The sequence below is a fragment of the Eleutherodactylus coqui genome, chromosome 4 (assembly GCF_035609145.1).
Source record: "Eleutherodactylus coqui strain aEleCoq1 chromosome 4, aEleCoq1.hap1, whole genome shotgun sequence".
Taxonomy (NCBI): Eukaryota; Metazoa; Chordata; class Amphibia; order Anura; family Eleutherodactylidae; genus Eleutherodactylus; species Eleutherodactylus coqui.
The window spans coordinates 58,718,171-58,743,232 of record NC_089840.1 but is presented as its reverse complement, the minus strand read 5'-3'; the positions used below and the strand labels follow the sequence as shown (position 1 = coordinate 58,743,232).

Below are 25,062 nucleotides of genomic sequence, written 5' to 3'. Positions count from 1 at the left end.
AACCCCCTGCTCACTGCAGGATTCAGCAAATCATCCCAGACAAATATTTGTCCAGCCTTTGTTTGAACCCTTCCATTGAAGGAGAACTCACCACCTCCCATGGTAACCTGTTCCACTCATTGATCCACTCTGTGTCTGTCCCTGCTATTAACCCATAGCAGGGAAAGACTGAGCAGGGCTAAGGGTTAATTCCCCCCCCCCCCCCAAAGCCCCGCTCTCTCTATGTGAAAATCCCAAAGACTATATTACTGCTTATATGTATTAGGGGGCCTTCATACCTGCGATTTGCGATATCGCTGCTTTTTTTTAACGCAAGTGTCAGTACTACTTTCTAATGTTAACGCATCGCACAAAAATCGCAAAGCGCAAACTTGCAATTTGTGTGCGATGCGTTTTTAAAATTAGAAACTCCTATTGACATTTGCGTAAAAAAAATGCAGCGCTATCGCAAGTGTGGGGGCCCCCTTAGATTGTAGTAATATTCAAGAGGACAGTTGTCAGCAGCTACTTTCACACACAGTGATTGTAGCCAGATGGACTTTCACTACTGACTTACACAAACTGACTTATGCAATAAATCATTTATTTTTCATATGATATCATGTTAATATAATCTTGATTGTACAAAAGAAATGGCCCCCGCCTGTTGTCAGGTAGCCAGAACAGAATATCCCAGAGGGTTGTCACTCCTTGACTTGTCACATTAGTAGGCTGATGTAAGCCACAGATGAGACAATCCTCGGTATGCGAAATGAGTGCGATTAGGAATATGATTAATTAAAAACAGTTGTTTTAAGCCTCGGGCTCTGAAGTGCCGTCGTATTTATTAGGGAAGGGTTTTCAATTATCTTGGATGTTGGCCATCACATAAGTTTGTGCGCTGTGAATGGATCCAGTCTGTGTGCCAAGCACATGCAAATCCTGAAGAATGTCAATAAAATAGTCTCATGTAGCCAAGCACATTCTGCGCTCTTCTAGGGGATCGCTACTCTTCTCTGTATTCTAATTGCCCCCCTGCCCCATTTATCAAGTGCTGACATAACGAGCCACACTAATTTAATTTATATTCGCTCAGCTTTCATATAGGATGTTAATTTATTCCATGTTCTTTGTAAGATCGAGAAGCTAGAATTTATTTGCAATTTCTAGAAGACAAAAGCTTTTAACATGTCACACTTGAAGGGGTTGTATCTAGAGATGAGCGAGCATACTCGCTAAGGGCAATTACTCGATTGAGCATTGTCCTTAGCGAGTATCTCCCCGTTCGGAAGAAAAGGTACGGCTGCCGGCACGGGTGACAGGTGAGTTGCGGCCATGGGGAGGGGGGGGGGAGAGGGAGAGAGAGATCTCCCCTCCGTTCCCCCCCAGTCGCTCCCTGCCCGCCGCCGTAAGCCGAATCTTTGCTCCCATAGCGGGCAGGTACTCGCTAAGGGCAATGCTCGATCGAGTAATTGCCCTTAGCGAGTATGCTCGCTCATCTCTAGTTGTATCAGATTAGGAAAGCGTGACAGTCTTGTCCATAGATTGTGTACGGTACTGCAACTCGGGTGTTAGATCAGACTTTTACGGACACAGGGATACCAAATATTTTTGTGGGTTTTTTGCTTTGATTTTTTTTATTAGAAACATGGTAAAAGGTGTTTTTGTAACTTTTTGATTACCTTTTAATTATTTTCTTTTTTTTTGTGCTCATTTTAGGACTCCTAGAGGACTTGAACTTCTGATCGTTTGATTGCTTATACAGTATAATGCAGTAGCATAGTTTTACATTCATTTTGCATTCTGACAGGCAGTCTGTTAAGACGTGCCACAGGCATTTCTTAATAGACAATCAATCATGGCTGCCATGTACCAACGGGGGAGAATCTTGAAGCCAGCCTTCTGTGCCCTACTGAAGATCAAAAATATATGTGTGTGAAAATCCTAGCAACCTGTCCTGAAGAGAGAGACAGACCCAGATACCTCTCTCATTTCGACAGATATGAATGAGTTGATAAGACAGGTGGAGAAATCACTAGGTAATAAATACATGACAGTGTGTGACAAATGGGTCCCTGGGAGGCACAGCAAAGCTCCAATGGTGACCAGGAATGGCCAAATTCTAAAGATGATGGGGGTAGAGATGATAAATGTCATAGATGAAAAGTCTGCCAGGTTGACAGCGAGACCGGTTCTACAAGGTTCCCTAACAGCTAATTAGCCAGTGGGAGCCTTGAATGAAGTGACAAGCACGTCAATCCTTGAATGTTCTTTGGTTTGTATAATCTGGGGCGGGCGGCATGGGTGGTGTAGTCCCACAGGGCAGATCAGTTTGCCCTTACTAACTGCACCATTGATGGCCTGGAAGAAAACATTAGGTGTATAATGGTATTTTTTTTCATAATTTATATATTGGTATAGCGCTTGCATTTCTTTAACATAACATCGTAAACTTGAAGACATATGTCCATCTAGTTCATCTAGTTCTTCTGCAGTGTTGATCCAGATGAAGGCAAAAACCAGCCATGAAGCAGAAGCCAATTTTTCTTACATAAAAGAACACGATTCTTCTCAACTTCTAATATTGCAATTGTAAGAAATCCCTGGATCAGTGACCCATCTGCAGCATTTAGCTGGTACTTTACAGTTAGTTTTTTTTAGTTGTTTTTTTTAGCAGTTTTTTTATTAGTTGCACTGGAGCTAGTATCCCTGGCTTGCTCACAGCGTGGCCAGCAGGGGGGCGGGGAGGCTGCAGGAGATTTCACTCCTCACTCTACCCCGCCCCTCTCCATTAACATAACATAGTGGCCTTTCAATACTGCACAGCTGCTATTTACACTAAGCGATCAGCTCATAGTCCATCGTTTCTGCTGCATAAACGATGGACGATAAGCTGATCGCTGATCACTCAGTGTAATTAGCAGCTGTTCAGTATTGAACATCCGCTATGTTAAGTCAATGGAGAGGGGCGGGGGAGAGCGAGGAGTAAGCGATACTAGCTCCCGTGCAGCAGCACAGAAGAGAGTATGTGCGGGGATGAGTGTCAGGCATCATTTGCTCGACATTCGTCCCGTCTAAATGGGTTTTAGTGTTTTTCTGACTAAGGCCACTTACAAGCAGCAGTGTTTGGTCAATGTTTTGCAGCAGTGTGTTTTAAGTCAAAAGTTGTGATTTTTAAAAAAAAAATTTTTTTCCAAACAATGTTTTAAATATACGTTTATGAATCTCGTTGGGTTCAGTAGACGCCCAAACATATGTCCGCCATATTTATCATGGGAAAGATGGGAAAGATTTTCCTCAGTAATAAAGCTAAGAGAGCCTGTTAATCATATGACACAGTATATAAATATGTTCTTGTTGACATGCAAAAAGTCCAGCTCTGGAGGCCAAGAGGGTGTTGCCTGTATGACTAATACTCCGCAAACAAAGTAATTGTCTCTTCCAGTGGGAATCACTCTGATATGAAGAGGCGATGAAATCAGCACTTGGCCGAAGTCTATGTGGCAGTAATTGTTATCGTATTCTAGAAAGTGTGAGTGACGTATTCTCTGCTAGCTGTTAGGAAGCTTGCGCTCTTCAGTATCCTATATAAATCACCCCTTGTCACATTCAGAAGGATTTATGCTAATGAATTTCTGCATTCAAAGTACTTAACATTTTTTTAGGCTGACCTTCCAGTTTACCAGTTGTAGGAATATGGAAATCTAAAAGTACACAACTTTGACATTATACTGTACTTTGCATTAATCTTACACTGGGGTTTTCATAGCAAAGTAGTAAAATGCAATGGCAAAAGTAAGATTCCTCAACTACAGGAACACAGATGCATGGCTTTTCTTAGAGGGATTGTGTTATCAGGTTTATGAACCCATGATATGGATACCTGTTGCCCCATGGGTGTTTTATTAGAATAAATGCACTTTGAAGTTTGACTCTGAGCTGAGCACTGATTCATGAAGGAAGGCGACGCCGGCCTCTGCCCACCTGCATCATGTGGGTACTGGTGCATCTTGTCTCCACCAGAAGTATAGGTGCAGACATAGTGAGTGAGTGGATCCACCCTATTATCGCTCCCAAGCTCCTGATTGGCTATAGTGCAGTTTGTGGTGGCTAGGGGTTTACCTTAGGGTTACAGGAGTAGCGGGACTGACTGAGCTGGCGTCAGAAGGTGGCTGATGAGCACTGCTGCGTCTGCAGAGCGTGGCCATGGAGGCTAAAAGCGCTGTTGCCGGGGGTGGCAGTGCCAGCTGGGGAAGGGAGCGCAGGGTCAGAGCTCCGTTGTCCAGAAAGGGGATGACAGCCACCAGGGGACGACTAGACAGAGAGCGGGGCTGCCTTCTGGGGCGTGGGGATGGCCTGACGTATTGCAGGGAGGCTGGTGGTAAGAGTGTCAGTGGGGGACATTGTAGGGAGGCAGTGACAGTCACAGCGGGGGATGGGAGTGGGCCAAGCCCTGCGGGGAGTTTGCATGGCTTGAGGCGAAAGCGTTGCTAACAAGCACACCACTTGCAGCTGAGAAAGTTGGGCATCGGAGAGCTTACATGTCTGAAGGGCGACAGCGGAGAAAGGAGTCCAGCGGCCAGCCGATGCAGGACCCAGCCAATCAGCACATGTGGGCGTACCCTATACCTCCCACAGCACAATCCCAGGTCTCCATCCATTGTTCTGGTGGAGACAAGATGCACCAATATCCATCATGTGTAGGCTCACAGATCTGTCCCTATTCACAAAAGGGAAGAGAGCTGTCACTATGCACATCATGGGCGTCGAGACCCGAGCACGGCCCGTTCCTATAACTTGGAGCTCTGCTCCAGGGCTCAGTCACACAGGCACCGATCCGCCTGTGTTTCTGCAGGATAAGACCACTGAACTGCAGGTGCGGACGACTCTCCGCACCGTCTGGCAGATAGAACACATGGCCGGCAATGGAGCCAGTGCACTATATCAGAGCACTGCTGGATCATTATGGGAGCGGTCAGGAAACTCTGGATCTTTATTCATCTGAATGGGGCTGACCAGTGTCCTCTCCCACACTAGCAATATCAGACACAGTCACCTCAAAATGTAGGAAGTTGTGTTTGGTGCTTGTTGGAGACAGCTGATCAATGAGGGTGTCTGGAAACAGACCATTACCATTGTAATATTGATGGCCTATCCTACGGATAAGTCACCATTGTTAGAGTCCAAGAAAACACCCTTATGTGAGCATTCCAGGAAATTTCCCTCCAAGGTTTTACAGTAGACGTGGCTGCACATGTTCATGCTCTGATTAAATAAAATCCTCACTTGGAGCTTTTTTGCAATTCCTATTCTTTTTAGTGGAGAGTGAAATGGAAGATGGAATCCCCTTGTTTTCCAGTTTGATGGGATTCCCAGCTGCCAAACCACTACTGACTTGATGACTGTCCTATCCTAAAAGTGTTTCCCCGTTTAAAGGCCTGCCCTTTTATTAAATGCTGTATTGTTCTCATTAATATACCCCGCAAAAGAAAGCAGATGTGCTTTGGGTGTGTTAGAATTTGAAGACCACCAAGAACTTTTTTTCCTCTTGGATTAAGGTGTGTTTAATTGGCTGAACTTTAGATGTTGGCTTATTTATGGTTCTGAAATAGATAATTTCCCAGGACCTTTCAGTGCACTTTCTGGTCTGTAATATGAATCATTAAAGACCACAGTCAATGGCTCTGAGAAATATATAATTGGGTCTCTTCTGTATAATCACAATACTTGATGCAGTTCACCATTATTAACAGATGTTACAAGGAAATGGTATCTAGAGAACTTATCATAATTTTAACAATGGGACCAAAGGCGTACCTTTTAAGCACTTGAGCCCTAGTTTAAAATCTACAACAGGGTTGCCCCGCTATCATTTATGGCATGTCTCATTGATCTCCCCCAAATGCGCCCAGCTAACTGCAACTTCTGCAGCTTCTACAGTTAGGCCGCCTGCAGACGGCCAGGTCGGATCCGGCTGCGAGAATTCTTGCAGCGGAACCCGACCTGCGCCCCTGCAGAGACCAGCGTGGCACTCACCTGCTCCCGCGGCTCCGGGTCTTTGATGTGCCGGCGCATGCGCAGACCGGAGCCGGCGGCCGGGGTGTGACATTTCTCTGCGGGGCTCATGCCGTGATTTGTTTTCTGTGCGTGATTTCGCGCAGACAAATCGCGGTGGTCTGCCTAGGATTGTGTTTTCTAACGCAATCCTATGGCAGCTTCCATGGGCGGAAATTCTGCGGCGGGATTTCCCGCCGCAGAATTTCCGCCCATGTGCAAGGGGCCTTACATCTGTGCCCTCTTCCAGCCCTGTGCCATAATAGTACTTAGCAGAAACTATGCAGTTTTTGTGAGCCCAAATAGTGTTTCACCACAGTGTTGGTGCAGGTTTAGGAACTGTGCCTATACTTGTGAGGTTTGGCATGCACTTGCAATGGCCGTGATTTAGAGAGAAATCTCATCCCGGCCTTTTAATCCTTTAGCTGTCATGGTCAATAGTGACCACCGCATCTAAGGAGTTTGACATCCCTTCTGTCAGTGAACTGGTCCCGTTGCGATTCAATTGCAGGATGCCAATTATTTTGTATGGCAATCTGAGGTCTAACAATGGCCTCCAGGTCTGCCAAGGCTGGGCCTAGTAGGTTACCTATCGATTTTACACTGACAGCCGTAATATGTCTTATTACATGAGCAATCAGAAGATCTCATGTTCAAGTTCCCTACTGGGACGAAAATAAAAATTATTTTAGGTTATTCTAGTTTTAAAATAATAAAATAGGATGTAATAAACTATGTTGATGATTATCCATTCAGTCGCATCCGACCTTCGGTCACTTTATGGATCAATGTTCTCCATGCATTCCTGTCTTTCACCACTTCTTTCAGTTCGGCGATTGACATGTTGGTGGTGGCCTTGATTGTATCTAGCTATCTTGTTCTTTGTCGTCCTGATCTTCTCTTTCCACAGACTTTGCCAAGCATCAGTACTAGAGATGAGCTAGCATACTCGCTAAGGACAATTGCTCGAGTGAGCATTGTCCTTAGCGAGTATCTCCCCTCTCGGAAGAAAAGATTCGGCTGCCGGCGCGGGTGAGAGGTGAGTTGCGGCCATTACCGGGGTGGGGGAGAGGGGGAGAGAGATCTCCCCTCCGTTCCTCCCCGCTCTCCCCAGCCGCTCCCCACCCGCCCGGCAGCCGAATCTTTTCTTCTGAGCGGGCAGGTACTCGCTAAGGGCAATGCTCGATCGAGTAATTGCCCTTAGCGAGTATGCTCGCTCATCTCTAGTCAGTACTTAAACTAATAAACTATAATACGTAATAAATTATACATAATGGGTATTGTCATGTCTATAATAACCCATACAGTAAAATGAGCACATTATTTATCCTGCGGTATACAATGTAAAAAAAAAGCTAAATATGCGGTCTTTTGCTCAACCATTCTCAAAAAAAGAACAGCAAAAAAACATACTGTTAAAAAAAAAAAAAAAAAAAAAAAAAATTCATACGTAACCTGAAATGGTACCAGTGAAAACTACAAGTTATCCTGCAAAAAATGAGCGCTCCTACAGCTCCATCAATGGAAACATTAAAATGCTGAGGATATTGAAGAAAGCTCATCAATAGTTCAGATATGGACAACTCCTTTTACATAAGATGTGAATTGGAAGATTTTTCAATGGCTATAAACTCCTAAATTCAGAAAAACTGTAGTTCAGCACGTAACCTGGTTTAATTCACACCTCTAGTGCTGCGCGTAATAAGGGGATAGAACCGCTTATTAGGTGTGGATTCAAAATGTAACACTGTATTAACACAGAAATAATAATTGGCCTAAGAAACAAATGAACAAGTTCCTATTAAAGAAGTTGCCCAGTCAGGACAACCAATGTCCTTACGCCCTATTAGGGCATACTAGGGTCATATTGGGGTTCTTCAGACAACCCCCCCCCCCTCCTCCCATGAGACAGAGCTTTTGAATAAATGCCATGTAATTCTACATAAACACAGCTAAAACTTCCCCTGCAGAAAACCGCTATTGGTCGAGCATTTTTATAGCTTGAACCCGCAGCTATTAGCTGATTGTCACACTGCCCCGCTGCAGTAGATGTCATTGTGTAAAATAATGACTGATGGATAAGCTATTAAAAAATAATTGGCTAACTAAATCGGTAGTGCCCTTCTACCAGCGTTATCAGTCTACCTGCGGCACATGATCAACATTAATCATTCTATCAACCAAGCCACCATGGCTTTATATACATCTGCTCAAGACCTGAAGGTTGCGGCTTCAATCCCTGGATGGTTCAGGTAGCCGGCTCAAGGTTGACTCAGCCTTCCATCCTTCCAAGGTTGGTAAAATGAGTACCCAGCTTGCCGGGGGTAAAATATGACTGGGAAAGGCAATGGCAAACCACCCCGCAAAAACAAATCTGCCAAGAAAACGTCACAGTGTGACGTCAACCTAGAAGTCAGCCATGACTTGGTGCTTGCACCAGGTGACTTTACCTTTTCAGAAATAAAGTCCGGCATTTTCCAAGGTTTAAAAAATAAAATGAAAGGACGTATGGTGGAAAATAAAGAAAGAAGTCCTCCTTGCCATACCTTCTGATGGCCTCCCTTAGTCCAGCAGTGGCACTTTGGTATTAGCTGATCCAAATCTGGAAGTGAAGGCACTGTTCACATGCTGTTAGTCATCTACATGACTGGTCACCAATCATTGGCTTCAGTGGTCACATGCCATTATGCCTGCTGAGGCCAGTGATTGGTGAGTGAGCATGTGGCCACTGCAGTCACTTCTGGAATCGGACTGGTGGGGATTGTAGTGTTGGTGCTGGACTGCGGAGACCATTGGAAAATCTAAGACTTTTTTTCTTTCTTTTCTATGGTTATCTGCCCCAGTCTTTTTTTTTTTTCTATTTTGTAGAACCCCTTTGAAATGTAAATTAAAAAATTAAAGGGATGGCAACCTGACCGCTGATTACAGGTCATTGTTTTGTAGCTAAAATAGAAGTCATTTTGGGTTGTGTTCACACTTGCATTATGTAGTTTCTGTACGAAGTTACATCATCTTTGATGCCAAGCCCTGTTCTTGTTATCGAAGATGTTGTAACTCTGGCATTCCCCATTATAACACAAGATAAAGAGGAAACAAGTGAAGGTTGGCATCTCTAACCGTTCAAACATGAAAAACTTAAGGAAAAGCAATATTTAATCTTCAACTGAAGTCTTGTTCAAGAGGCTTAAAGCCAAAAATGTTCCTTTTCTGTAGGTTTCCTTTTAATGCCTTTTATAAAGAGGAAGATTATTGAAGATGCTCACGTCCACTTCCTTTTTTTTTGGCTGTTTTTGTAGCTGTCCATTTTTTGCTGCTGCTTTCAGATCTGTAGACCCCATTATAAGTCAGTGGGTTCCATCATAATATACTGGATGCATTCAAAAAGTGTAATATCAAAACTTCCATAACAGAATTATAGTGGGAACAGAGCCTTACTGTATCTCATGGTACAACGGGGAGATCTGCATCTCTAGACTTGCTGTTTACACTGATCTTTATATGTGCAGCAAATCCAAAGACTCTGACTGCTTATATCCCTGAGATCGGTGACACTTGCCGATTCTAGGTAGAATGTAGATTGAACCGTTTCAGCACAAATGGTCCTTATAATTACAAATGAGTTGTATATGGTGCATAGGCACATTTGTAGGCTGCCTTCACACCTTCATTAGGGCTCCGTTCATTCGTTTCTCTGCTCTGGTTTTGGAGGAGAGAAACGGAAATAAAATGGGTAAAAAAATTGGATCATTTTTTTTCCCCATTGATTTCAATGGGTTTTCAAAACAGAAAACAAACAAATTCTTCAGCTTGCTTCCATTCCGTCAGGTTTTCGTTTTTTTGGATGGAAAAATAGAGCAGTGTTAATCTTTACTTCCAAAATACTGGAAACCTAACGAAACAGAAGCAAACTGAAGCATTTCCATTTCATTTCAATGAAAGACAGAAACCCTAAACTGAGCCCTAACGAAGGCGTGAAAACAGTCTTACTCAACTTTTACAATTATCTATATCTATCTTTATCCATTTAGTTGGGCCGACTCTCGGACAGTTTACGGATCAGCCCCCTCCACACGGTTCTGTTTTGTATGGCTTCTTTCAGTTCGATCATTCGGGCTTTGACTTTGATGGTATCAAGCCAGCGCGTTCTTTGGTGGTCAGCTCTTCTTTTGCCGCTGACCACTCCGAGCATTATCGATGATTCTAATGAATTGGCCCGCATTATGTGACCGAAGTAGAAGAGTCTCTGCTTCATAATTTTTCCGTCCAATGGAAACATTGGTTTTGTAGCGGTCTAGGACTGTTTTGTTCAGGATCTTGGTGGTCCAAGAAATTCGGAGGGGTTTCCTCTAGAAACAAAGTTCTTGGTTGGAACTTTAACAATTAAGCTATTCTAGTTGTCTGCTGCCAGATTTTATACTTGCAGATTAAGTTATCTGACAGTATTATTAGGATAAAGATACTTGAGAGACTGATGCAACCGCACAGTGGGAATGTATCGTAACTATCCGTGTTTCACAGGTGGGTAGCAAGAGACCTACTGACCATTAGTCTGTAGTATCATACATGCTTCTATATTTGCTGTATCTCGCCTAGAATCAATATACTTTTTCTCAATTCCCACAGTTTGATTGTGTTATCCTACTTAACGCCTCATGTCCACGGGCAGGTCAGATCCCAGAATCCGACCCTGCCCGCAGCCGGCGACCGCACATACCTGTCCGGGTCTTCTTTTTTATGTACTGCTGATTTGTGCGGAAGTGAGGCCGACCCACATGAGCAATAAACTTTTTTCAAACTCCTGCTTTTCTGCGGAATCTGCGGCCCGTCCTGTATTTTTTTTTTCTTTTCATTGACCACCCAGGATAGTACAGAACTGCAGGAGTTAGAGTTAAGAGCTTTTTGTATTTCCTCCCTATATATACAGCATTGCTGAGTCATGACTTTGTTTGACTACTGTTGGCACATAATATTGATGCTGCGGAGTGATTAGGTTTCTCCTCTGCAATATTACAGTCTCCATAGCTACACTATGAGCAATTGCTGATTTGACACGGAACTGCTCTCCTATTCAGTGTTTGTCGGAGCCATGAGCTTAGTTATAGGACGTACAGAGGTAGTTGTTATACCTGGTGCCTGGATGTGATCAAAGACCCTTGTGCAACATGAAACGTATTATAACTGGCACATGGGTAAAAATACATTCATCCGTAAGCGGCCTTAAAGGGAATGTGTCATCAGAAAAGGACCTGATGTGTTTTCTCATTCTGCATGTCAATATCTATATTAAGAGTGTAATGAAATCTTGCAGGTTTCACACAGACTGCTGAGCCTCATACTAGTCTATTCTGTAGAGATAATTTCTCATCATCGCAGGCAGGATTATTATGTAGCTGCAATCAAAATTATTCATTGCCGTTACAAATTAGGTTTATCTGCCAATTTTACAAACTTTCAGCTGTTGGCAAAAAAAAATCAATCAAACAAAAACAATTGTAATAGCTCAACTTGGAGATTAAAGCCCCATTTACACGGGACGAATGTTGGGCAAACAATGCCTTACACTTGTCCCTGTGTGTCCTCGCTCCCGTGCTTCTGCACTCTGATTTTGGTACCACCCTTTTAAGAACAGCTGATGTTAAATTCAATAGGGTGAAAATTGCTGCACGTCCTATTTTTTTCAGATCTCTCGGAACGCAACACCCATTGTTTTCAATGGGACATTGAAAGCAATGGGAAACATTTGCCGATCCCCCGATGCGCCTGAAACAAGCAGAAAAGTGATGCAAGGCCTTTCTGCATGAAAAGCGCCTCGCATCCATGGGTTAAGCGCATGTTGGCGAGCACAATATCTGCCTGGGTTTCTTGGCTCGATATCCCTCTAACCCGTGTAATGTAGCCTTAGAATGCACCATTTAAATAGATGCCATTTTGCTCAGGGTACGAAGGCCCAAAGCACCTCTGGTCATGAAGGGGTTACATTGATTCTAGAGAAATGACACCTTTTAGGATTATTAGGATGATCGGCGTCCCCTGCACCAGACTCTACCCCCTCCAATCCATCCTGAATACAGCAGCCAGGCTCATCTTCTTGTCCAGCCGCTACTCGGACGCCTTTGCCCTGTGCCAGTCACTGCACTGGCTGCCCGTTAAATACAGAATTCAATTTAAACTCGCTACCTTCATCCACAAAGCCCTCCACAGCGCAGCGCCCCCCTATATCGCCTCCCTCATCTCAATCCATCACCCAGCCCGGGCTCTCCGCTCTGCTAATGAAACTAGACTGCGCGCCCCTCTAACTCGAACTTCTCATTCCCGCCTCCAAGACTTCTCCAAAGCAGCAGCGGTCCTCTGGAACGCACTACCAAAGGCTACCCGAGCAATCCAGGACTCGCAAAACTTCAGGCGTGCTCTAAAAACGCACCTCTTCAGGGAGGCATACCGCATTCCCTAAACAAACCCCTCTGTACTCCGCCTGATAACATGCTCCCTGACCTACTGACTGCAATCCCTGCTAGCCGTCATAAACCGCCCCTGCAGTCATACTGTTTCTGCCGTCATACGGCTAAATGTCTGACCATTGTCTGTGTATAGCATCTCTCACACTCTACCCCGCCATACTGTGCACATCTCCAGCCCCTTTACCTGTAACCGTGGTTCTGTAATTTTTGTACTTTTTGTCTTTCTGTATTCACCCTGTCTATGTAAGCGCTGCGGAATATGTTGGCGCTATACAAATAAAGATTATTATATTTGACAATAGCAGCCTCAAATAACGTAATGATCCCTACATGAATGTATCCAGCTCGTACCACTTGTCCATCCCGATGTAGCTGTAGCCTTGAAGGGTATTCATTGTTGCATCAGGCCACTATAGTGCATTCTGGGGGAAGTGCTTGGGAATGCTCTTGAGAGAGCGTGACAGGGATTAATGGTGCTGGGACTGTAGCAGAATGCAAGACTGTTTGTCCTCTGCGTGACGTAATCCCCCTCCTTTAATAATGGCTTAATTTCCAGTGTATCTTGTTGTGGGCTCTGCTCTTTAGCTTGGAGTTCTCCAGCTGTGGAGGTCTCCCTCTTTGACCTGTATGAGTGGGCTGCCGGCTCTGTAGTCAGATTGTCCTTTGCTATCTTCCCTTTACGCTAAACACTACTTTCTTTGTTTTTTAGTCTACCGGGTGTTTAACCCAAGACAAGAGGCGTACTGTATGCAGTTGGTTTTTTTTTTTCCATTTTCAGTCTTTTTCTGATTTACGTGGTTGTTTTTTAAATGTTATTAGTTTACTGTACTGTAGCTAGGTTTTCCTGCACCCAGGCAAAGGTACATTTTGGCGCACCCTCCACCCCTTCAATTATTGAAATAATGCAACTAACTTTTTTATTTTGTACATTGTGGATCTGGACAGCTATGATGCACCTGAAAAGCGCTGCTTGTTGGCATAGTTTGTAAATTAATTGTCGGCTGCGCAGTTTTGCATGTGAAGCCGCTGTTTGCCTGCAAAATTGTGCAGCATTTAACAATCCATTTGAAACTGCAGAAAACTGTTACTTTGCAATGTTCTAGGCTATACCTGCCACTCAGCGGCACAGCTCTAAGCCCACGGGTGTATCTAAGAGCTCACAGACCCTGGTATGAAAATTCAGTTAAATGCCCCTCTATGCAACCTCTCTTCATGGCGGCTGGCGATGTTCCATCTGTATCTTTCTGCTGCATTGCCGAGTCTCTTAACCCCTTAAGGATCAGACCTTACATACACCCGGTACTGTTGTATCTGGTCTCCACCAGAGTTATGGGTGGAGACATGGGCTGGCCTGCCAGAGCTAGAGGGTACGCCCACAGCTCCGGATTGGCTGCCGGAGACACACACCTGCGCTGAGCTGAGAGATTCAGAAGGCGCTTTTCTGGTGCCCGCTGTGCTAACCTGCGGCAAGTATGTTCACTGCTGTAGCATTGTTCTTTCCCCTCTTCTGGCTACTGTCACTGTTACACCCACTCTCCCTTCTCCCCTACCGGCTCCTGCTCTGACAGTCACCCCCACGGACTGGCATATAGGCTGTAATGCGTGCTGCCAAAGTCCTTCCCCGCCTGAAGGCGGCCACGCGCTGTCTCTCTCTTCCAGTCCTCCTCCAGTCACATCTCTCAGTTGAGCAGCCTAGCCTAGCAGCGGTAGAAAGTCGCCCCCAGTGGGGTCAGGAGAAATTGCACAGTACAGCGGGGGCCAGAGTAACAGAGTTGCCGGAGAGTGTTGGGGAAAAGCGCTTGGCACAACTTAGTAGTCGAGCGGGGCTGGGAGGAGAATCATAGAATAATAGAGTTGGAAGGGACCTCTAGGGTCATGGGGTCCAACCCCCTGCTCAGTGCAGGATTTACTAAATCATCCCAGACAGATATTTGTCCTGACTTTGTTTGAAGACTTCCATTGAAGGAGAACTCACCACCTCCCATGGTAACCTGTTCCACTCATTAATCACCCTGACTGTCAGAAAGTTTTTTTCTAATATCTAATTTGTGTCTCCTCCCTTTCAGCTTCATCCCATTGCTTCTAGTCTTTCCTTGTGCAGATGGGAATAGGGGTGATCCCTCTGTACTGTGACAACCCTTCAGATATTTGTAGACCGCTATTAAGTCTTCTCTCAGCCTTCTCTTTGCAAGCTAAAGATTCCCAGATCCTTTAACTGTTCTTCATAGGACATGATGTGCAGACCGCTCACCATCTTGGTAACTCATCTCTGAACTTGCTCCAGTTTGTCTATGTCTTTTTTAAAGTGGGGTGCCCAGAACAAGACACAGTATTCCAGATGAGGTCTGATTAAGTAGGAGTAGAGGGGGATAATGACCTCACGTGATCTAGACTCTATGCTTCTCTTAATACATCCCAGAATTGTGTTTGCCTTTTTGGCTGCTGCATCACATTGTTGACTCATGTTCAGTCTATGATATATTAGTATACCCAAGTCTTTTTCACATGTGCTGCTTAGCTGAATTCCTCCCATTCTGTATGTGCTTTTTGCATTTTCTTGCCCAGATGTAGGACTTTGCATTTCTCCTTGTTAAATACCATTCTGTTAGTTGCTGCCCACTGTACAAGCTTTTCTAGATCTTTTTGAATACTCCCTCTCTCTTCCCTAGTGTTAGCTATCCCTCCTAGCTTTGTGTCATCAGCAAATTTGATCAGTTTCTCATCAATTCCCTTCTCCAGATCATTTATAAAAATGTTGAACAACACTGGTCCTAGGACAGAGCCTTGTGGTACCCCACTTGATACATTCTTCCACTTGAATGTGCAGCCATTTATGACCACTCTTTGAGTGCGATCACTCAGCCAGTTGTAAATCCACCTAACAGTTGGAGAAGGAGGAACATACTTTCTGGAGGTTAGCAGAGCGGGGGCCAGAAAATCGACTTCTGTTAAATGTCCTCAGCTCGGTGCAGGTGCGTGTCTCCTGCAGCCAATCCGGAGCTGTGGGCGTTCCTCTAGCTCTGACAGGCCAGCCCATGTCTCCACCCATAGCTCTGGTGGAGGAAAAGATACAACAGTACTGATATACAGTTAGACCATATGCTGCTTTTACTGTCCTATTTTATTTCCTTCAGCTACCAAAATTATTTCTGCTGTCTTTTTTGTGTGTGTGATACATAGGACTATTGTTTATATTTTTTTCTTCACTGGCATTTTTTCCCCATTTTTTTTGGTATGTTGGGGATAAAAACGCTTAAAAACCGTGTTTTTTTTTTTTGTTTGTTTTTTTAAAAAATTTATTTATTTTTTATTTTTAAATTAGTACATTTACGCTAAAATGATGTATGGGAATAGGTTCCTCCTTTTGTTTCTGACGTGATATATAATGTGTATAGTTTGGGATTACAAGGTGCATATAGCGACTGTTTTAGTTATCATCAGCAGTTATCATTTTTTTATATATAGATTTTTATTTTATTCTGTAATTTTTTAAACTTCTTTTTGTAACTATTTCTTTTACCATTTGTCCCCCATGATGTCATATAAGACCTCTAGGGGACATTCACATTGTCTTTGTTTTTGTTTCACACTTGTCCCCTGTAACTGCTGCTCCTATGGATTCCTCATGTAATAGGTCTGAGATATATATGTGTGTGTGTGTATATGTGCGTGCGTGTGTGTGTGTGTATATGTGTGTGTGTATGTGTATATATATATATATATATATATATATATATATATATATATATAATATGTGTGTGTGCGCTGTCATGCGCCTCTGTGGTAGCAAACCCTCAGATGGAAGACGGGTGCTCCTTAGCAGACGAGATGTATCTCCTTCTGGAACCCTGTCACTCATATTTATAGATTCATCCACACCACGTCACATGACACTGCAAGATAGATACATTTAACATGCAGCAAAGCTCACAGGCAATTATTTTAAGGGAGTTAACCCTTCAGACGCTGCAGCCGTGCAACACACACACAAAAAATAGACATGAAAGATTTGCACAGTGCATTTACATAAGACAGACATTTATGACAATTATGGAGGGATCCAGAATGATGTTCTGGGACACTCGGCTACAGTGGAAAACATCCCCTAGCAGTGACAATAGTCACTGGCAGAGCTAATCGGGGTCTGCTGGGACCCTGCAGCACTGCTGCAATTGGGGGGGGGGTATCCGGCGGTCCAAAGATCTGCATGTCACATGAGCATTCAGTAAAATGCAGCGTTTTACCGCTGTGTGAAGCGGCCTATCACCATGTGTGGCAGCAATTTTGGACTGCGCATGACAGCACATCTCACGCACATACGCAATGTGATCGTGTATGTACAGCGTTTATTATGCACCCATATAGAGCAATAGCGCTCGATCGCTCCTAACACGCGGTAAAACGTGCTGCATTCTTTTTTTTACACGCATCTTATACGCAATGTATATACGCAAATGTGAATGAATAAATAAAAATCAATGTACTTTCACTGAATCCATTCACCGTGTATAAAGCAGACGTAATACATTGTTAAATGATGCCATGTGAGCCTGCTCTAAGGCCAATGTCTGATTCAGCAATCCAGCTACTGGCATTGGACTGGAGGAGTGGTGCTGGAGCTGAAGGGCATCTTGTTTTTTTTTTTTTATTATTTATGCCACTTATCTACCCCCTGTAACGAAAACAAATGTAGTTGTTTTGTTTTTATTTTGATGCCAGGGGAACCCTCTAATGATCTTCAAGAGCTACTCTTTGCATTATTATATATCGGATTACTTATAGTTGTGTGTATGGAGAAGTTATGGGGCAGGTAGAGGTGAAGAACTTTGGGCAATATGCTGTCATTGGGGAATTGACCCTTTCAGCTTTAACCTGTTTTTGTTTGTGCTAAAAAAAATATGCGTATTACATACTAACATCTTACATTTTTTTTATTCTTTTAGGGCTATCCGCAGCAAGAAAGACTGGTATACCTACTCCTCGAGAACTGTCTACCCAAATCACAAGAGACAGAACAAACGTGCGTGCTCAGGCCCCTACAACTAAAAAAACACTACCAAGTCCTACATCTCCCAGCACTCTTGCACCTAAGAATTTCCGTGTTCTTGCCAAACCTAAACAAGAAAATGAAACCAACAACAAATCCGTATTGGAAATGCAGGTTAAGGAGCTCTTGGCTGAAGCAAAGACAAAAGATTTTGAAATCAGCAAACTACAAAGTGAATTGCAAAAATGCAAGGACAAAGAAAGTTCTTCCCCTGAAATCCTCAACCTGCTGGACAACTCGGTGGAAATGCATCTTATGCAAGGTAGTGACCCTGAACTATTGCTGAAAACTCTGCAGAACAAGACCTTCGCTTTCCAAAAAGAGCTCAGTTTGCTTAGGCACGAAAACCAAAATCTAAAAGAGAAATTAAATTGTTTGGAGCAGTCGCCTCTCTCTGATACGATCACCAGCAATGGGACAGATAGCAGCCTCATTTCTCCTTCCACGCAAGGTGCAAGTGTTGGAAGTAGGGCAAAGAACCCATTGCGTGGTGGATCTGAGAATTGTCACTTGCCTGGAGGAGAAAGTGGTTTGCACATATCAGGTTCTTCAAGTAGCGATGTCACAAAAGCATCTCTATCCCCTGATTCAGATTTTGAGCATATATCCGATGTCCCATCTAGACCCGGTTCCTCAGGAAGCATCCCATGCCAAGGCTCTAAATGTTCAACAAGTGGTAGTTCTCCAAATAACATAAGTGACCTTTCTGTAGCCTCATTGACTGAAAAGATACATGAAATGGAAGAAAATCAGCATAGTACTGCAGAAGAACTTCAGGCTACTCTACAAGAATTATCTGATCAGAATCTCATGGTGCAGGAGCTTACGATGGAAAGCGAGAAACTAGTGGAAGAGAAAACGTTTCTGGAGAGTTCCCTGCAACAACAAAGACAGCGAGCAGAACAGCTCAGTCAGGAAAACGAGAAGTTAATGGCCCTACTACAAGAAAGGTCAAAGACAGAAGAAGCACAAGTCCAGGGCAAATTAGTCGAGATGGAGAAGAAGTACACAGAACTTGTTGAACAATCTCAATTCGAAAGGGAAAAACTGCTCAACATTCAGCAGCAGTTAACAAGTAGCCTAAGAAGTCTTGAGAAAGAGCACCAAGAGGCTCAGGTAATGATCAAAAGACTAAAGGAAGAAATCGGTAAATTACAAAATCTATTGGACAGTGAACGAAGAGAGAAAAGCATTGCATCAATGGCTGAGGAGGACCAAAAAGTCATCATTGAGAATCTCAAGATTGAAATGAACTGTTTGAAAACTCAGTTGGATGGAGAGAGGCAGAAAGTACCTGAAATCGCAGCGGTAGCAGTAAACAACCCAGGGAACTTTGCCTCTGAAGAGACGCCGAAATCTGCCCACATGGACAAAGAACATCTAGACCTAATGTGCTCAGAACTTCGACAAGAGCTCCTGAAGGCCAACAGCGAAGTAAAACAACTTCAGTGTCTTCTGGCTAAGGTTAGCTGGATATATCATTTTTGTCAAATGCATTGCCACAAACACTCTTGTTTACTTCTTCGGGCTTTTACAGGGGTTCTCTACGTTGGCTAATCCATACTTTTACTATAAGCTGATCTTAAATTGTCCTGCTGGGTTCAACAACAATCAGCTGTAATTTGTGGGTAAACTTTGCAATAATTGTTCAGTTTCCCAGAAGCAACACTACAGGGAAATCTACCTATTCAAATCAGTGGGTTGTCCGTCTAATGCTGAACTCTCAGTAAGTGAGAGACCCTTCTTGTAACCTCTTCCCACTTCTGATGAGGGTTCTGAATTAAGGATCCCCCTCCATTAGGTTTCAGTTCCCTAATAATAGGCTACATAAAATTGGATTTTCTAAACTGCACAACCCCCTTTAAGTCTAGTGATAAAACACGTTAGGTTATGGATCTGGTGGCTTACCATGCGTCAGGTTATGAGCCTGCTTGCTTGGAAATGACTAAGCTGTTGTATCCTCTAAAAAAATGATGGAAATGAAGGGAAACCAGATCAGAGTCCAAAGTTTGCACCTTTAACTCTTTGCAATCCAATTTTAGATTCAGGGTTTCCTAGGGGGCTTTCTCTTACTGCCATTATACAATGGCGCCATCTGCTGGGTAGAGCCAGTACTGCGATATGGGACATGCTGGAGAGGCCCCTGACAACAGAGCGGCCAGTAATCTACAGTTAGAATGCCCTGCCGGACGTCTTCCGACATCGGAGCTGTACAGCCTTCAATTAGAAAGTCTTTAGATGTCAGACAGTGGATTGGAAAGGGTTAAACTCCATTTGACTCGTTAAAGTACTACTTTCCTTTATTCAAGCAGTCTTATGCTGGACAGCTAATTCATCTAGTGTATTTCCTAGTAGTGAACACACTTCAATGGGACAAGGCTGTAGTATTTAGAATGGCTGCTATAAAAAGTATGACGCTTTGAGTATAAACTGCATTCTAATCCGATGTAAACATAGAAGCAGTCACAGCGCTTACAGAAGTATCATGACCCCTTCAAACATCTGGATCGGTGGGGATGCCTGAATTTGGGCCCCTCCACGATCAGACATTGATGACCTATCGGTCATCGGCTGCACCTCAGGGCCATCTTTTTAGTAATCATGCCCATCCTGGCCCCCACTTAATAAGACTGCCCCTCAAAGTCCTCTTATACTAATATTGCTCCTCATGGCCACTTTATTTTAATGAGGCCTCACCTGTTACCTCTTTCCTAATAATAATACCCCTCATGCTCCCCTATGGTAATGCTGCCTGTTATATGCATGGGTAAAATAATAAACACACATACTCACCTCTGCTGATCCTCCCGGTCCCCAGCCTCTGTAATTCACACAGCATAGGTTGACTTCTGTGTTGCATTATCGTGCACCTCGGAAGTAGACATGGGACCGATGCCGTATGGACTACAGAGGCTAGACGCCGGAAGATCGGCAGAGCGGAGTATGCGTGTTTATTTTATGTACTTTCTGCAGTAAATTTAAAAAAAAAGGGCTGCCCTAGCCCTGGCCCATCAGGATTTTTCTTGGTGGGTTCAATGGCCAGTCCACCCCTGACTACTTTGCATGTTGTGCAGGCTCCGTCTTGCCATGATGTACGACCTGTGGCATGAAACTGCCTTCCACAACCTGAATTTTGTAGGAGAGTTTCTGTTCTTTGCCCAGTTTTAAGCCTCCTACACAGCTGTCTGTTTCAGTTAATGACTGTATTTAAACCTACATATGAACATGATGATAATTATCACCTTTGGTATAATTGGTTAATTACACACCTGACTAGAACCTACAAAATTCCTGACTTTGTGCAAATGTACCTAGAAGAATTTGAAATCCAAGGGTGGTCACACCAAATACTGATTTGATAGATTTCTTTTGTTCAATCCCTTTGCCTTTTGTTAATTGACAAAATAACATATGAACACTTCTGTTTTTTAAAGCATTCTTACTTTGCAGCATTTTTCCCACAACTGCCTAAAACTTTTGCGCATTATTGCAAGTGTTTTCACTCTCTTGTTTCTTATTTAGGGCTAGTTTACATGGGCATCAAAAGCAGAAGCAAGCTGCGCAAAAAAAATCGCAGCGAGCACTGCAGCAAATCGTCTGGACGGACGATTTTCTGCAGCACTAGTTGTGAGCGTCAGATGCCTGTTTTTGGCCATCCACACGGCTGGGACTGACAGAAAAATGTGCTGATGAAGGGAATCCCCAGGGAAACCCCCTTTATCTCCATCCTGGGGATGAAGGGGGTTCCCCCAGGGCTTCTCTTCATCTCTCTCCCTCCAGTGAAGGGAAGCCCCACCCCAGGGATGAAGAGGGTTCCTCCAGGGCTTCTTTTCATTGCCGTGGACTGTCATCTCAGCAGAGATGGAAGGGTTCCCCCACAGCAGGGATGGAGGGGTTCCCCTCCATCCCAGCAGCAGGAGAGTCCCTCCATCTTCCCTCCGTCCCGGCTGTGAGGATTCCCTTCATCTTTCTTTGCTAGCTGGCTAGCATAGTCTCCTATAGATAATTTCAGTCGCTGATGTCCTATCCTTTTTGGTGTTGCAAGTCATTCATCTGATTGTTTCCATATGAAACCATTGGTTCTATTAGTCGCTGTTTTTTTGGCACATGTAACTTAGCTGCAGAAAATCGTCCATTTGAAATAGGCCTTAGTTTGATCATGAGCCAGCTAATCTAATAACATCTCCCAGTGTAGGCAGCGCCATGTTTCAGACGTTCTTGCGGTTCTTGAGTTTTGCTCGTCACGTGTTATCCATATGTGGTTATGTTTTTGTCACATAGTTACTTACATATGAGTTGAAATAAAACACAGATTTAGCTATTTGGTCTAGAGGGGCATAAAACAACCCCCCCCCCCCTCAGTGATTGTGGCCCATTTCTGGGGGTGGAGGGGGTGAATTTTTTTCTGACCCTGCAGGAGTCTGATACATTCACTGATCTATATCCACTGCATTAGCCGTAGGACCTTTTTATACAGTCTGCTCTGACATTGACATCACTATGTCTAGCACAAGGACATTCTTCAGAAAACCACTTGATCGTCTTCTATATTGATTTAATCTTTATCCACGTGCAACCAATGACTCCTAAGGCCGGTCTCACACGGGCGATCTGGATACCGCAGCAGAATCTGTCTCTGACCCCAGTCGGGAACCCCTTTTACCTTTGCTTTTCTGTGTTGCGGATGACCACAGACGCTCGTCATCGGTCATGCGCAGTACAGATTGTTCTTTTAAAGTTTTTTGTTTTTCGTGTATGCGCGGCCTATTTGCAATGTCATCTGTGGATGGACCGCAGGTCGGACAGCTCTCATTGACTTCAATGGAAGTCGTCCGTGCGGATTCCGCCCAAAAATAGAACATGCGATTTTTAAATTCGCTCGCGGCAATCGCTACCTGCTCATCTGAGCGAATGTTCTATTCTTTCAATGTGTGCGGAATACCGTCTGCGCTGGTGACAATCATGGATTCTGCAATTGAAATCTGGTCATGTAAGTTATTGTACACCAAATTTGTGTATACATCCATAAGATATACCCCTCTTGGGTATCTGTATAGCACACCAAACCCCAATTTTTTCACCATTTCTCTGTGACACCCCGTTGCTTCAGGCTGAAGGATTTTCGCAAATATTGTGGGACAGTTTTTTTTTCTTAAGTTTTTAGTACTCCTTAGAGTGGTGTCACACGGCTTTTTAAAAAAAATTTTTAAATGCCCCGTTTTATTGTGGCATTTTTCCCCGCAGTTTTTCTAGCTTTTTTTTTTCTTCCTAAGACAAAACCCTCCGTGGCCAGATATTAGTTGTAGGTCAGTAGGGAGTTATAGATGTGACCATACCAATTATGTGTAGGTTTTGTGTTTCCAGCCTTTCAATATTTAAAGCCTTCTGGGGGAAAAAGTTTTTTACTGGTAAAATATTTAGATGCCACGGTCAGCAATGGCTGCAGCATCTGCTAGGTTAAACAGTGGAGGAGTGATTTAGGTGAGCAAGTCCTCAGCATTTCACTCCTCTTTGGGGGTAGGAAAAAAAAACCATATGTGACAATCAAAGAGCAAATATGCTTTCTGATTGATGGTGGGTGCTGGTGTGATAGCAAGAAGAAAAAGTCATCCTTCCTCTGGGACAGAGAGCTATACAGCTCTTCTCTGCCGGTCTGGTCTCCCCTCCCTCTCTACACACACTATAAAATATGACGGCTGTAAATTCAGTATTCCTGACTTCACATGGCTAGAACTCCGGTTCTTTAGGGGCTACAAACATGCATTTGCTGTCATTTTAAAGCCAAGAATATTCCCTTTAAAACCATGTTGGTAGCCCTGATACAACCAATGCTACAGCCATTTAAAGTAGGACAAGCCTATCCAGCTCTTCCTAAGCTGGTGGTGGTTTACCTGCAGCTTTCCTGAAACCGGCAGCCAATTCATGCCAGCTTGTGTGTTTTGCATTCCGCCTCATACACATGGCCAGCTCTGCCCTTGCACACGACCTCCACGATACCCTTAGATGCCTCCAGTTTTATTTTGAGCCATAGAGAGTTTTTTTCTTAGATTCTGTATGGATTCCGTTGCTTCTAGGTGAGAAGAGCTGCAGACATACAGCATCTGCTGGGCACTGCGCAGCGCCACTCCCATGCTGCTCTGTGCATAAGGCCTTCTGCTGTCAGACTTGCAGGGTAATGGCAGTAAATTTGATTTCCCCGCAGGAGCCGTAAGTTACAGACATGACTGTTTTATTGTCAGTAGATCATATATTATCTTCTATTCATTACAATGTTACAGTTTACGCTGCTCCTCTCTTTGAGCTGATCTAATACCATCATGTAAGGAAAATGCAACTTCACGTGTTACATGAACATACTGAAAATCTGCAACATGCCCTAAAAAAATTGTGGATTTTTTTCTGCTTTGTGTGAATGGGGTGTTCTTTAGCCCCATTTACTTGCATTTCTTCATTGTTTTAGATTTTTGGTGCGTCGTTCTCCACTGAAATCTGCAAAACTTATACCACAAGAACTTGGAATAAAGCCTCATATCCAAGGGGCGGATCGTATTCTGCGTTTGGGAGCCCGCAGTGGATTCCAACCCTGCCCGCAGCCGAGGACGCTGCGTATCTGTCCGGGTCTTCTGCGTGCCTGTCCAGGTCTATTTTCTTCACTGCAGATGTGTGCGGAAGCACCGTCCGCGCGCTGGTGCAGTCAACTTTTGTTTTTAAACTCCTGCTTTCCCGCGGAATCCATGGCCCGTTAAATTGCAGACGGGCCGCGGATCGGACAGCTTCCATTGACTTCAATGGAATTCGTCGGTGTGGGATCCGCACTGAAACGGAGCATGCTGCGATTTGTTTTCCGGACCAAAAGGTCTGCAAATCAAATCTGCAGGCTTTAATTCACCAAGGATCATTTTCGCTCCAGTCCTCCATTATGTTTAACCATTGTTTGAGGGAAGGAAGGGAAAGAAACATATGGCACTTACTTCACTTTTCAGCACTAACACTAGAGGAACACTGCCCATAGGACAATTGCTAAAGGCCTGTAGCACAAAGCAGGAGAGACTCCATTTGTTCTCTGTCCACACCTTAGCTGCTCTCTATGGATGTATCTCTTCCTTTTGGAAGGGACCATCCTTTGGACTGTATCCGTGACACTGCGGTAGACCAGGAGAGACTCCTGCTTCAACCTCCATCCCGCACTGAGCACCTCTCCCCACTACTTCCTGTCTCTTCTTTCTGTTCAGCTCTCTTCAAGAGAATCTGCAGAAGAAATGCAAGGATTTCTGCCGCAGGTTTGCTGTTTGTCATGCCTCATTCATTGGGGACTAATTCACATGAGGCTATCCACTGCAGTTTCCACATGGAATGTGCTTTAGTAACGGACATGTCACTGTCTTTCTTATACAACGCTGATTAGAAATCCATAGTGGAAAAATCTGTCTGTATGAACGGCACATGGAGCAGGGTGGAGCTCTCTCTCCCCCCCCCCCCCCACTCCCCGCTGCAACCCCCCACTCACCCACGGCGCCCCCCGAA

General features: G+C 44.1%; 1 protein-coding gene across 4 annotated transcripts in view; it reads left to right on the top strand.

The window, feature by feature from the left end:
* Positions 1 to 25,062, top strand: part of SPECC1 (sperm antigen with calponin homology and coiled-coil domains 1) — a 234,889-nt gene that overhangs the window by 84,914 nt on the left and 124,913 nt on the right. For all 4 annotated transcript variants that reach the window (XM_066599531.1, XM_066599532.1, XM_066599534.1 and 1 more), the window contains one exon: positions 17,435 to 19,002. In XM_066599531.1, coding sequence (XP_066455628.1) covers positions 17,435 to 19,002 — 1,568 coding nt within the window. The remainder of the gene's footprint in view (positions 1 to 17,434; positions 19,003 to 25,062) is intronic.